Raw genomic sequence first — 14,504 nt, 5'->3', positions numbered from 1 at the left:
TGCTATATGCTCTGTAAGTTGTTGATATCAGAATTTCACTTACAGAACGTTTGATGCAATACCTAGAATTGACGAAAACAATATCTTAGAAACTACTTCAGGCATCAAACATACCACCAAACTTCGCATTATTGTACTCTTAACAGTCCATTTTCTTTTTTGCTTTAGCCCACTAATGAATGATGGCACAAATACTGGCAATGTTGGAAACCTCAGCTCAATGCCAACGGCTGCACCTCCTTCTAGTACCGGGGTAAGGAAAGCATGGCATGAACATGTCACTCAGGACCTGCGCAATCATTTAGTGCATAAACTGTAAGTATTCACCAAGACCACATTTTTTCCTGAATATTTTTAAAGAATTTCAATATTGTAGTTCTATTATCAGGCTGAAAAATTGTTGAGGAGGAGGTTATCGGTAGTGGTTCTCTTGACGCTATTCCACTGAGAACGAGCCACTGTCTTTAACCCTCTTCTTCAGTTCATTCCTCTTGTTCATTAAGGGGTGAGGTAGGCAGTTCATATGGCTAGTAAACTTGTTCTGCTGTGCTAAACAGAAGTATTTAGATTCTTGACAGTCAAACTTCACATTCTCTCACCACTAAATTTGCTTTAATCTTGTGGGGAGTAGTAGAATATAGATTTTCTTAAACAATTTTGATAAACGTTTACATCTCTGTGCAAGGGAATATGCAGAGTAAAGATTATAAAGCTGCATAGTGTTATTAATTTTTCTCTGAATAATTTTTTTGTTTATTCTCTCTCATCTACGTTAGTGTCCAAGCCATCTTCCCCACTCCTGATCCAGCAGCACTGAAGGATCGCCGCATGGAGAACTTGGTGGCTTATGCGAGGAAAGTCGAAGGAGATATGTATGAATCTGCCAACAGTAGGGTATGTTGACTCAGCCTGCGTATTCAGCATATGTTCAAGAGCTTGTAGTATCACAAGTCTTATAAGCATAATGAACACCAACCACAGAGAATAATTTCACTGTTCTATTGATGAAGAAAGTCATGCTATCTTCTGTAACAGCATTTGTGTAGTTCCATACTGTCTGGTTAACATCACTTTGAACTAATTTGTCTCCTTCAGGTCTGTGAAAACAAGACAACATAGTCCTAGCCCTGTTTGCATTCCCTCCCGAAAGTCTGATTGACATGCATTAGACTTTAGAGTTCTTGATGTTTCCCTTACTGACTTTCTCCTTTATGGAAGTCTGCGTAGGTGGTTGTTTTAATGCCTCTTTACCATTGGAGGTTTCGTCTAGGACTCAGTCCTGTTAAACTGCTTACCTCTTACCTGCAGTGTTGGAATAATTTCTCTGCTACTCAGCAGCACTGAGAGTGATTTGGCTAAGACAAATAGCAGTTTCAAGTCTCAACAGAATAAGAAATCAGTTTGCCTGTGTTTATCCTGTGCATGGGAAACAAGACAGAATTACCTGTTCATGAATTCTTTGTCTACAGTGAGGTGTCAGCTCAAATCTCTGTTACTCAGAGAACAAAACCCTGTTGATTGACACAGAGCATACTATTTCTTTATGTCACTGTGGTGCTTCCACCTTAAAGGAACCACTCCCTGGAAGTTTTCATCGGGGTAAGGCTGTGTTAGTAGTACCAGTACTGATAGCTAAGGAGATCTTACCTGATCCTAGAAATTCTGTGATTCTGTGATCAGAAGCTTGAGGTCCTTTCTTTAGATACGGGTTACCTGAAGAGAGCAATCAGTGGTGTTACAGGTGATACTTCTCTCAGATTAGCTCCCAGAAGAGCTGAAGATAGAAGCAAGTTTTGTTTCCTATAGGCAGTGCCTATACTTGTAATGCTGCTGCTGCGTCAGCATCGGTCAGTGGCAATATCGTGTCCTCCTTGTGGCTACCCAGTGGTTGTTTAGCAAGGAAGATTTCGAGTGTGATCAAAAGTGATCACCCTTGAGCACCCCAGTAGGTTTACAGACCAACTTCAGAGATCATTTCATAGATGTACATAAACATCTCCATATGTTGTCAGTATGAATGAGAGTAGTAGACTTCTGGTTATAAAATTAGATACTTTCTGACCTCTATGCCAGACAAATACTCAGAAGCATCTTCTCTTCACCACTGAAAACAGCTGTCAGAGCCTCGTTGCCAGAGATCTCCATTATAAGAATTCATCTAATTTATTTGGCTCCGAAGCAGCAAATTTGGAAGAAGGGAGTAGTTAAGACATTCTAAATGATTCCATGTGGAATTGCATCCTTTTTGAGAAGCATCACTTCTACTTTGACATTGAAAAACAGATTAGTATGAGGTGTCAAACTGCTTATTAATATGCTCTCCTTGTAAATACAGTATTTTTTCAGGAATCTTTGCAATGTGGAAGTAGCACAATCTTAAATTTATTAATAGGAACTTGTAAGTGAAGTTTCTGGAGCAGGAAAAGAGGTGGGGCTCTAGCACCTTGAAGCTGGTCAGTAGAAAGTGTCTACAGTGGAAAGCGCCTGTATTGATGGATTTTTGAGATGTTTGGAGGAGGGAGGTGACCTAGAAACAAAGCTCTGTATTATAACACTGGGTTTTCTTAACAAGACTCGCGAGGGATACCCATCTCACCCTGGTTTTCTGAAGTGAACCAGATTGTGCTGTAACAACAAATTTTAGTCCAGTTTGAAGATGAAATGACTGTGGGACAAGTATCACTCAACCTTTGCTCCATGTAACACTGGGTTTAAGAGCACTGGTGACCCCACAAAATAAATGTTGTCTTGGGGTTTTGTATTTTTTTGTTGTTGTGAGTTGTTGGTGTTTTTTTTTTTTTTTTGTCTTTAGCAGGTGCATAATCTCACACACTTTGCAGATGTGTCTAGCAATTGCTGGCAAGCAAAATTGTCTCCCTTGCTGTGCACTGTGACTGCCTTATTTGATCTGTTGTCAATGTGTATTGAGTAAAATGGATTTCTTGTCTTGCACAGATGTAGTGTTTAGTTGTCTGTGCCTGTGGACTATTTTTCACTGATTCCTTCCATTTCTCTGGGGTTTTGTTTGTTTTTGTTTATTGCCTGCAATGACTGTTGGTAGTCAGACTCTTTAGGAAAAGTGGCTTCTGTCATTATTTAAAAATTGATCTGTCCTTAACACCTGTCTCCTGAAGTTCACATAGAATGACTGTATTTCTAGGGATATCTTTTCTTTTGTCTCTGGATTAGTTGAAATGCTTTTATGAAAACATCATTTAAAAATCATTAACGCTTAGAAACTAAATCATAGCTTCCTGTTGTTTTTTGTCCAAGCAACAGAGAAGCTGCAGTCTTCTGCTTTGTCTGCTAATCTACACAGCGTAGATGGGGTGAATAGTCATAAAGCCAAGTCTCATGTGTTTTCTGGAAGCTTGGTTTTGCTTATCTGCATTGAAGCAGTGATGAGACTGTCTCAATTTTACAGAATTTTGAAAAGAAATAGCTCTTGTTGAAATAGACAGGTGCATATTAAAAAAAAAAAGTAGAATGCATGAGTTTGGTCATTGCTTTCTTATGCTTGATGTTGAGTGTTATCCTTCTTTTGTAGGATGAATACTATCACTTATTAGCGGAGAAAATCTATAAGATACAAAAGGAGCTGGAAGAGAAGCGGAGGTCTCGTCTACATAAACAAGGGATCTTGGGAAATCAGCCAGCCTTACAGACGCCGGGACCTCAGCCCCCTGGCATCCCGCAGGTTGCTGCTGCCATGGGCCAGGCACAGCCCGTGAGGCCTCCCAGTAAGTGTTTCTGCGTGGGGGTGAGAGCAGCCAGGGAAAACAGAAAGAGTGACAACAGCTTTTTTTTGATATTTATTTTTATTTTTTTCCTTTGGCTATAGCCCCACACGATTTGTGTCCTTGTGTGCTTAGGCTAATCTCAAGTTCATATGTTAAACTTTCTTTATCCGTTCTTGTTTTTGTTGCAGATGGGCCTATGTCCATGCCAACCGTGCCTATAAGTCGTATGCAGGTTTCTCAAGGTATCTATGTCTTCCTCTCTAAATTGTGGGTACGATATAAATCAGTAGGGTTAAAACCTGATTGTCTGCTTTTTCTCTTGGAGTTGTGGGGGGGTAACTACTGGGTCTCCCTTTTTTCAGCATCATTCTTTGTTGTTGCTTTGTGATGGGAGCTGTCTCAGTGCCTGTCTACATGTACATACTAGACACTTTGCTAGCACCTGGGAAGTAGTTCAGTCGTTTCAAAAAGAGGATGAATACTGTGGATAATTTGTCCTTTAAATATGTTAATTGTGGGGGGAGGGGAGGGGGTACTAGCATGTTTTTATCAGGTAATTATCCCAGTATATACCTGTAGCTGCAAATTTAGCACATTAATCCTGCACATCCTAAAATCTTTAACTAATGATAGATACCCTCTTGGTTTCTCATGCAAAGTGCATTAAAAAGGCATTCTAGCTTGTTGATAGCACTGCTGGTTTGCCATCGTGGATTTAGGATGCTGTGGGCTACACTAAGATGCTTCAGCTTCCCCCAGGAGAGTATCCACAATTATTTTATTTCAATAAACGATCCTTTGGTGTTATGTTATATATAAATAGCATCTTGTCTGTACAGATCATCTGCTCTCTTCATCTTCTGCATTTTGGGTTGTTGTTTTTTTTTGACACCAAAAGTTGTATTCCCCTTAACTGACATTCTTCTCAAAATTTTGCATTCTGATTTCTCTCTTAAGCCAAGTAATTTGAGCAACATTAAAGGAACATTGACACATTCCTTCAATATTAAACATGTTGGGTGGTTACATTTTAGTCGTAATAAATGTGAATGTTAGAGTATACGTAGATAAGTTCTGATGACTTGTTCCTAATGAGTTGTTTTGGGGGTGCATTTGCAGGAATGAATCAGTTTAACCCCATGTCCATAGGGAATGTACAGATGCCACAAGCACCCATGGGACCCCGTGCAGCTTCTCCAATGAACCATCCTGTACAAATGAACAACATGGGCGCTGTTCCTGCGGTTCGTACTTCTTGCTATCAAGTTCTTCTCAAAATTGGTTGATCACATTTAGTGGTGTTAAAGCTGTTCTGAAAAGGCCATGTCATAGAATAGTGCTGTAAATTGTAGGATAATTTCAGAGAAATGTACCGAGCCTGTCAGGATTCCTTTGAGGTATCTGTTTTCACTATTTATGTGTTTAAAAAAGAGTCTTTAGAGAGATAGATGCCGGAGTTGCAATATTCTCCAGCCGTCTATGTAAGAGCATAGTTTTTTCAGGAACCTGTGTCTGTACAGTATATATGCTTTCTTTATTCTTCCATGAAAACATGTTTTTATTCTTCAGAAAAGTGTCTTAGTATAGTTTGAATATTAGATGCATAAAAATAACTCCCCCACGTATACCATGGAAAAAAACCCTAATGTTATATGCCTATGCCCACTTCCATTTGATTTACTGAAGCCAGTTTTGCCCTTTGTTTTTGTCCTGTCTTTGGGCTGATTACTTTGAGGGTATTTTCCTTTGCCTTGCTACATGATAATAAAAGTTAATAGCTTTAATTTGGGTGTTAATTTTCAGATGGCAATGTCTCCTTCCCGAATGCCTCAGCCACAGAACATGATGGGAGCTCATTCCAACAATATGATGGGTCAGGCTCCTACCCAGAACCAATTTCTGCCCCAGAATCAGTTTCCAGCACCCGGTGGGGCTATGAATGTGAACAATGTAGGCATGGGTCAGTCAACAGCCCAGGCAGGGGTGGCACAGGTAAGATATGTTTTCTAATACTTAGGTTAAATACTATTAATTATTTTGGTCTGATTTATTTTGTAGGTGTATCTTTATATGCATTGCTTATTGTAGTCACTCCTAACTGTAAGGAATCCTGAGTTATACCTTCTTTCTCTGAACTCTGAATAGGTTTCTAAAAACATACCTACATAAACTAACTTGGGGGTCGATGCCCTGTAATTTCTGGTGTAAATTCTAAAAAATGCATGCTGATGAGATTTTTAGGGAGATCAAAAGTTAGTTTATGGGGCATTTATGAGCATATGCTTTTGCTTTTGTGTGGACCTTATTAGCCAACTTTAAATCAAGAATTACAATAATGTGGTTGGTGAAAATATTTCTAAATTTGTAACCCCACTTCTGAGCAGAAAATGTTTTCTAACAGGTAGGCTTTTTTGTTGCAGTAGTGGTCAGTGAAGTAACAGGTATTTATGATGACAAGGTATATGCATTTCTGCAGGGAGATGCTCGTTTTTTTATTTGTGTTTTTTTTAGCTCACTGTTCAAGTAAAGTAGGTTAGCTGGGGCCTCCGCAGTTCTCTAGTACAGCCCAATCTTCAAATGAGAGACAACTTAGCCCTCCTAATCTGATCTATGTCAAGTCAAGGTTTGTAGATACTCCATCCTGAAAATAATCAATTTCTTACACGCTGGTTTGGTCATTTTACCACCTTTGTAATAGAAAAAAAATCTTAATGCATTTAATTACTTAAAACTGACTATATGCAGGCAATACAGAAGCAAGTTTTAAATTTGAATTCTCATCTGCAGGAAATTACTGGTTGTTAAGGATTTCTAAGAGTAAAATGTACATCTGAGGGTAGTGTTCTTTTTTTATCACTAATTATTTGATGCAGTTCTTAGTAAAACTTTAGTAAAAGTCTGTGTATGTCCAATATACTTTATTGTTGCTGGTCTGAAAAAACAGATCCACCATTTCCTTCAGCATCTGGATTAGTCTAATTGGAATTTAAAAGATCAAAGCAAAAAAAAAAAAAAAAGCAAAAAAAAAAAAAAACACCTTAAGTCTTGCACTGTGCGACAGAGCAGGCATTAAAAATGTTGAGCTGTTTTCCAGAGCAGGGCTGCTTGAGAGTCCTAGCCTAAAATGTGTATTTGCTTGAAACCATTTTGTATGCAAAGTCTGAACTTTGCCCAGCTGATGGTATGATTTAGAGTTTGCCTGCCTGCAGGTTTCTGTTTTACTCAGAGATCGCAAGGATTCCCTTTCTGTGCCAGTAGTATTCAAGTAAAACGATACGTGAGGCACATCTAGGTCTAGGAGCAAGGTCTTTGACTAAGAGCTGATAAAAATGATCAGAGAAGTCAGAGCATAGTTATCTGCAGTAGCAACGCTTGTTTTGAGATGATTGCATATTAAGACTTGTTTTAAAGATGACTTCAGTGCTGTGACTTAAAGGGTGGGTGTGATTCCCAGAGTCTGGGGAGTAACATGTCTCTAAGAGGTTCTCTCTCCCTTTAGCAGGGGCAGGTTCCCAGTGCTGCTCTTCCCAACTCCATGAACATGCTAGGACCACAGAGTGGTCAGCTATGTCCACCAGTGACCCAGCCACCTCTACATCAGACTACGCCACCTGTGTCCACTGCTGCTGGGATGCCACCTATTCAGCACCAAACACCAACTGGAATGACTCCTCCTCAACCAGCAGCACCCACTCAGCCATCAACACCAGTCTCATCTTCAGGACAAACCCCTACACCGACCCCGGGTTCTGTTCCAAACGCAACACAGACACAAAGCACACCTACAGGGCAGACTGCAGCACAGGCTCAAGTTACCCCGCAGCCTCAGACCCCAGTTCAGCCCCAGTCTGTGCCAACCCCGCAGCCACCCCAGCAGCAGCCAACATCTGTGCAGGCACAGCCACCTGGCACTCCAGTAAGTACCAGAGAGTTGCATTTTTTTCTTGTGTAGTGGTGTTCCACATGAGTCCTCCCTATGTATAGCACCATGTTGTGAATGTATAGAGCCTGTACTTTATATGGTTGTCAATAATAGCTTCTACTTTAGAGCAAAGGGGGCATTATTTAGATGTGTAAAAATGTGCATTCAGATGTTCTTGGCATTGTTTGAAGGAGGGGGGCATAATGAATGACTTCAAACTGCTCAAAGTAAAAATGGCAGCAAAGTGTGGAAAGATGAGGAATAACAGGCCTAATATTATATTTGGCCTTGATCACAGTCAGTCTTTCCTGAACATGCAATTTGCATAGGTTTTTTTCTTTTAAGTTTTAGTCAGGAGGAATGCACATGTCAAGGAATGTACCATGTTTTACTGGGCAGGTGTTTTCTCTGTAAAAGAAGCCTCTTTGGGGCAGAATTCTTCCTTGGCTTCTCCTCTGTAATACAGAGTTACTGAATGTGTTCTATAGCAACTTGACTACAGTGAGCTCCTATATCCATGTTCTGCACTGTTTTAGAATATCATCTCATGTCTTTTTTGTGCTGTTCATTTTTTAGTAAAGGAAAATATTTCTATATATGCAGTGTCTTTCTTTTGTACTGTTTTTACAACAGCTATCCCAGGCAGCAGCTAGTATTGATAACAGGGTCCCCACCCCTGCCTCAGTTGCTAGTGCTGATACGAATTCCCAGCAACTAGGACCAGATGCACCAATGCTAGAAAGCAAATCAGAAGTTAAAACTGAAGAAACTGAGCCAGAGACTAGTGAGACACAAGTGGAAGCTAAGACTGAGGTAAATGAGATTCTATACAGCTTAACTGAAAGCAGTGATAGATATAAAAGCACTTAATAATGTGTCTGAATTGGTGAGCTAAGGGGCGAGAAGAGGGTAGTTACTGGAAAGTAACTGTCCTGAGGACAGCCATGGATGGAGAGTGCTTTGACGATCTCAAAAGCTAATATTTTGAATGACTGAAGTTTGAGTCATAGATGTAACAGTACATCTTGTTGCATCCTTTCTTAAGGTGGAGGAGGATTTACAAGGATCTTCACAAACAAAAGAAGAAACAGATGGAACAGAACTGAAACAAGAGCCAATGGAAATAGAAGAAAAGAAGCCTGAAATAAAAGTAGATGTTAAGGAGGAAGAGGAAAGTGGCACTAACGGAACCACTTCACAATCCACATCACCATCTCAGCCCCGCAAAAAAAGTACGTATATGAAAACTGAGTTTTTCTTGGGTACTTAATACAAGCCTTTTATTTTCCACACTCTCTCTTCTGCTTGGGAGGTGTGTTTATTTTTGAAAGTAGGATTCTTTTAATGTTACTTGAATCAAAGGTGACAAAAGCATCTTGTGGTCTTGATCCCACCAGTATTCTCACAGTTTCCTGGTTCTGCACAGAGGACCAAGGGTAGTAGGGCAGTGATTGCAGCATAGATTACATACGTAAATCTCTCCCTGCACATCTTGGCCAGTGCTCTTTCATGGGAGCTCAGTGTGGATACAGTGCTGTCAGTAACCAAGAAGTATTCATTACTTTGGTTTTCTCTAAGAGGCTGCATGCACAGCCTTAAAACTGAGTTTTAGCCTTTACTTCTCTGAGAATCAGGTGCTTGAGCTCTTTTTCTGAGTCTTGGATCTCCAAGACTAGACTGTTACTCTGGCCTTAAAATTTATAAAAGAAGTCCTGTGTAGTTTGCTGTGTACTATTTGTTTGAAACTTTTCTCCTCAGAAATAGTTAGGTCACTGGTCTCTTAAGTTAACCTACAGTGTTAGCACAGATTTGTATCTAAATGTGTCTATACAGTATATTTTTCCAAAAGAAAACTCAAAGGTATTACAGATCTTGAATGGACTAACAGAAGTGATCGCTGCATGCCTTTGATTAGTAAGAAATATGCGAGTAAGATTATTAAAGAAAACGGGCCAAAAGAAATCACTCCTTTTTGTGGTGCAGGCTTACTTGTAGTCCAACTCTGCAAGATAAGTTTTTTGGACTCAGGCCCCAAAACTTCATCTGTCTTGATATCTGTGTCCCTTAGCATCTGTTCTTTTGAGATGACCCTTTCTTTGTTTTGCTTTTGACCAAAGGTAAGCTTTCAACATGATATAAAGATCAAAAAAAAAGAATTAAAATTATGTTCCATTTCATTTTTAGCCTTTTCTTTTGAAGGAAACTACTTATAATTACATTAGAAGAACATGACAGGTGTATACTTTCCAGAATGTGATGAAGAATTCAAAGATTTAGTTTGTGCAACTTGAATCTTGATCTCTTGTATATGCCTTGGGTTGCATTTAATTACTAAACATAGGATTTTTATAATAAAACACAGTAAACCACGTTTTCCCATAGATTCTAATTTCAGTTTGTAGCACAGTGGGCCAGCCAAATGAGAGCGTGCTGCTGATCTAACTGGCAGAGTCTATTTCAAACAAAATGTAACATAGGGAGTGGAAAGCATATTAGTGTTTATAAACCAGTTATGTTCCCAGTGGAAAGAATCATTGCTGCTTGTTTAGAAGTGTGCTTGCAAGTAAATCCAGGGGTGAGGTTGAAAGACGAAGGCTCTTACAGCATTAGTCTGTGCAGAGCTATACTGCATCATTCCAGTGATTCTGTCTGGGTTACCCTCCATTTCCAGCACCTCATTTAGAAACACATTTCTTGTCTTAGAAATACTGTCACTAAGTAGCTGTGTAGTATAATACATGTGCAGCTTGAGCAGGTACAACTACATCCACAATTTTAAATGGAGTCATTTTCCCACCAAGTAGTTTATCCAACTTTAATAGAGCGTTTGTATGAAAATGCTAAATAAACCAAGAGGTATTCAAGAGCAAATACCATGAAGTGTGCTTAAGGGTTATAATATATCTTAAAACCACTTACGAGATTCATCTCATGTTTTTCATTGGTTTCATTCTTCATTGGTATTTGGTACTCCTGACTGCACAGGAGGGATGAGGTTTTCCTAAGGTGAACAACATGGGCTGCAGCTGCCAGAGAGAAGTCTCCCAGCTGGAAGTGGGCACGGTGTGTGCTGTAAGATCATTTAGCAAGCAGTAGACAGGCATCTTAATGTTTGAAAAGATTCACCTGGGCCTTAAAGGAGTGGTTTCAGGGGTAGAAGTGGCTTCTGTTGCAGAGCTGGAATCTCATCTATTTGTACCCCACACATCCAGGTGTACTGAACATCATAGGCCTGGCTGTACTCACCAGTATTACTAGATTGTGACCTGACTGAAGAGCTGGGAAATGCTGTAAGGGCTACACAACAGCAGGCTAATAATGCTGAACTACAGGTCTGCTCAGTTCACCTGCACCAGAATTCCAGGAGATTAGCTTTTCTGGAGAACTGCAGACACCTGTTTCAGTGAGCTCTTCTTCCTCTCCCTGTTTAAAGTTTCATCTTTGTAAATAGGGGCTTGATACTCCCAAATTTGGGGTTAAGATTTGGTTTCTGTGCATCTAATACAAGCAAAAAGGGAAGGTTTTTTGTTTCCTTGCCTGTTACCTTGCAGTCTTAAAAGAAAAAGTGCTCCTGTCTTCTCATTGTGGATGAGGCCACCTTACAGCTTGGTGGCCTTCAGAATTAGTTCTGTTTTTTTTTTCCTTCTCTATAAGACATAATAATGCAAAACCTGCAAGGGCCTGGTTTGAGGGAGTCTTTTCAGGTGTATTGTTCCTATAATTTTGAAGAAGACTTCATCTTCCTTTCAGAATTTTCTCCTTAGTAATCATAAGCAGTGTTTCCTCTGAAGAAATAAAAATTTAAAAAAGGGGGAAAAAAAAGTAGCATTATATTCTCTTCTGGCAGATAATACATCATCATGATGCAGGCAGAGATCCCATCTTCTTACCACCCACGCATCCAAGACAAAATTGGGATAACTGGATGCCAGCTCCTTACAAAGATCATGCTACAGGGGGAGAACTGAGAGCATATAATTGTGGCAGGGGGGAGAACAGAAACTTTGCTGTAAAATCTGTGTATGGAGAGGTCCTCTGATCAAATGTTCTGTTATTAGTCATTTTCCTTAGAGGCAGAAAAGCTTTTTTGCTGCTAAAGGTGAAGGCGTATCAACATTTGTAGGTGAAGTCATAAACCTAAATAACTGGATTTTGATTTTTTTTTTTTTTCAAACCAGAATGAAAGTGTATTGTAAACTTTCTCAGCAATGATAATTATTTTTTAAGGAACTTGGCAGAAGTTCTGTGGAAGCTCTACTCTTTGCTTTTAGATCTAGATTCTTGATTCTTTCTATTTTGAAAGATTCTCTAGCTTAGTGCTATATTGTGATATGGGTCAGTACAGGGAAACTTTTTACAGCAACGTCAAGCAGGTGGCCAGAATAGACTATTAAAAGATGCTTTTTGACTCTTAAATCTTATTTTATAACCTGATAACCCAAAGAACTTAATCAAGTAACTGAGCCAGAGTAAGACAGTTCCAGAAGCAATACAGAACACTTTTTCTCGTGAACAGAATTCTGTATTTCCTGCTGTTCTTGAATTCCATAATATAACTTTGTTTATACAATTTTGAGAGCAATGGTAGTATTCTTTTCATGGGAAAGTGCCAGCATAATGGAAGAGAATTACCATTTTGTCAGGAGTGAGATAATGGCAACAGCTGCACTGATCATAAAGTTGCATTTGCTGTTGTAACAACAAAGGTGGGCCTCTGGCTCATCTTGTTTTTAATCTGCCTGGTTCGAGTTCAGTAGTTGCAGCGTAAGATCTTGATGTATCAGTAAGGCAAGCCCTTGCCGAAGCCCTTATGGCAGCTTATGAAGTCCTTTGCCATGATTTGGCTGACTTGGGGATGCTGTCTTACCTCTCGTGTGCATGAGCAGCAGTCCTTTCTCCAGTTACAGGCAATGCACTCAAACTCTTGCAGCTTCCCTCTGCTCTCCAAGTACTACTTTCATCCTGGCTAACAATTTCCAGGAGCTGCAGCATCCACAAATGCTTAAAACACCGAGAACATAATGTTTCAGAAATCGTTGAGTTGCATCAACTTGGTTTCTTGTCATGCTTTATTTTTTTTGGTGTAGTTTCTGTGAGCACAATTGAGGCAAAAGCTTCCGTCTTGGAAATATAACCCTAATGAAAAAAGAGGGGAAAAAAAATATTAATATACTAGTCATAGATTTTTAACCAGAAATCATCCTCCCAAAAAACTCGTATCTTACCAAAGCACCATCTGAGTGACAAAAGCAACGATCAGCCTTAAAGGGGTCTCTGTAGCCCCATTGATTTAAGTGCTTTCATGAGAACTCCTAATTGTTCCATTTTATTGGTATTGTTCTCGTTTCAACCAGGTAGATAAATATTAGATGCCAACCTGCTCTTCTTAGTTGACTTTTTTTTCTGAATAATAAGCATTCTTCCCTATTTAAACGCTCTGTTCCTAAGGAAATAAATGTAATTACGCTGTTGAGATGTTCAAAGAGCTCTCCAAGTTATCATTATTTTTCAGAAAATGCATTGCCTTTCTTGTCCTTGTCATCCACTATTGAAAGAAACATGGCTGTTGCCATGCCACTGTTGCCAAGTGGTTGTAATGATGCATATATATCTTGGAAGTATTAACACTTTCAAAATCAATTAAGGGTCCATCAGACCTGGATTGCTTGCATACTATGGCCAGAAAATTCCTGTGCCAGCTATCAAGACATCTGGTTACCTGCTGAAGCGCTGTCTCCTTGGCCCTGTCCACTAGGCTTCCTTTGCTAGAAAAATCTTGACGCAGGAATAGCAAAAGATGTCAGAAGGATAAATTTTGCATCCTGTTGAATATTGTATCGCTGAGGCTTGCAGTTGTTTTTATCCCCTTATGCTGAGAATATCTGCTAGTGTGATTTGAGTAAATGCAAAAGCTACTCAGTCTCTTGATTATAAGTTTTGCTTTTAATCACCTATGCAGATGGGAAAATCACTTATGAGATTTTTATGTTAACGTAGCTTATGTTTTGGGGTGGGGAGTCAAGTGGTTAGGATACCTGAAAGGAAACTTTCTAACCTTTCCAACTTCTCTTAACAGTTTTCAAACCTGAGGAGCTTCGCCAGGCTCTCATGCCTACCCTTGAAGCTTTGTACCGGCAGGACCCAGAGTCTCTACCTTTCAGACAGCCTGTGGATCCCCAGCTTTTAGGGATTCCGGTGAGCTGGCATTAAAACATATTAAATGTTCTAGTATTTTGTCTTTTCTCATATAAACGTTTTATCTTTTCTGTTCAACATAGTGTGAGCAATTGACATCTTAAAAATAAAGGATTTTTGTGTGTGTGTTTGAAGGACTACTTTGACATTGTGAAGAATCCTATGGACCTTTCAACCATTAAACGTAAATTAGATACTGGGCAGTACCAAGAACCGTGGCAGTATGTGGATGATGTTTGGCTAATGTTTAACAACGCCTGGCTTTACAATCGCAAGACTTCCAGGGTCTATAAGTTTTGCACTAAACTTGCGGAGGTGTTTGAACAAGAAATTGATCCTGTTATGCAATCACTTGGCTACTGTTGTGGGCGCAAGGTAAGTATTCCAGGGCTTTGGATGGAGTTGCATTTTTCCAAAGGGCTTTGCTTGATGGATCAGATAAAACATATGCTTTGTGTACTTTTTTAAAAAATTGAAATAAGGAAATAAAAGTGCTAGTAAAAATTCAGCTTTTTATTGGGACACTAAGAACTAAAAAAAAAAAAAAAGTGGATAGCATCCTGCTTGCTATTATTCTATTATTGTATCTTTCTCCCTTGGAGAATACCTTTTTTGATCATAAGCAATATTAAAATGTTTTGCTTCTT

The 14,504-nt window shown here is 39.4% G+C and overlaps 1 protein-coding gene across 9 annotated transcripts in view; it reads left to right on the top strand.

Annotated features, from left to right (window-relative positions):
- Positions 1-14,504, top strand: part of CREBBP (CREB binding lysine acetyltransferase) — a 94,643-nt gene that overhangs the window by 53,614 nt on the left and 26,525 nt on the right. For 3 of the 9 annotated variants that reach the window (XM_084537157.1, XM_084537151.1, XM_084537153.1), the window contains 11 exons: positions 169-315; positions 777-894; positions 3,548-3,740; positions 3,929-3,982; positions 4,860-4,984; positions 5,544-5,732; positions 7,240-7,656; positions 8,296-8,475; positions 8,708-8,894; positions 13,739-13,857; positions 13,993-14,232. In XM_084537157.1, the coding sequence (XP_084393283.1) occupies positions 169-315; positions 777-894; positions 3,548-3,740; positions 3,929-3,982; positions 4,860-4,984; positions 5,544-5,732; positions 7,240-7,656; positions 8,296-8,475; positions 8,708-8,894; positions 13,739-13,857; positions 13,993-14,232 (1,969 nt within the window). The remainder of the gene's footprint in view (positions 1-168; positions 316-776; positions 895-3,547; positions 3,741-3,928; positions 3,983-4,859; positions 4,985-5,543; positions 5,733-7,239; positions 7,657-8,295; positions 8,476-8,707; positions 8,895-13,738; positions 13,858-13,992; positions 14,233-14,504) is intronic. The other 6 variants (XM_084537154.1, XM_084537155.1, XM_084537152.1 and 3 more) reach the window with 4 other exon arrangements.

The sequence above is a fragment of the Aythya ferina genome, assembly GCF_964211825.1.
Source record: "Aythya ferina genome assembly, chromosome: 15".
NCBI classification, from domain to species: domain Eukaryota; kingdom Metazoa; phylum Chordata; class Aves; order Anseriformes; family Anatidae; genus Aythya; species Aythya ferina.
The sequence above is the reverse complement of the archived record's forward strand: the minus strand, read 5'-3'. Positions and strand labels throughout refer to the sequence as shown.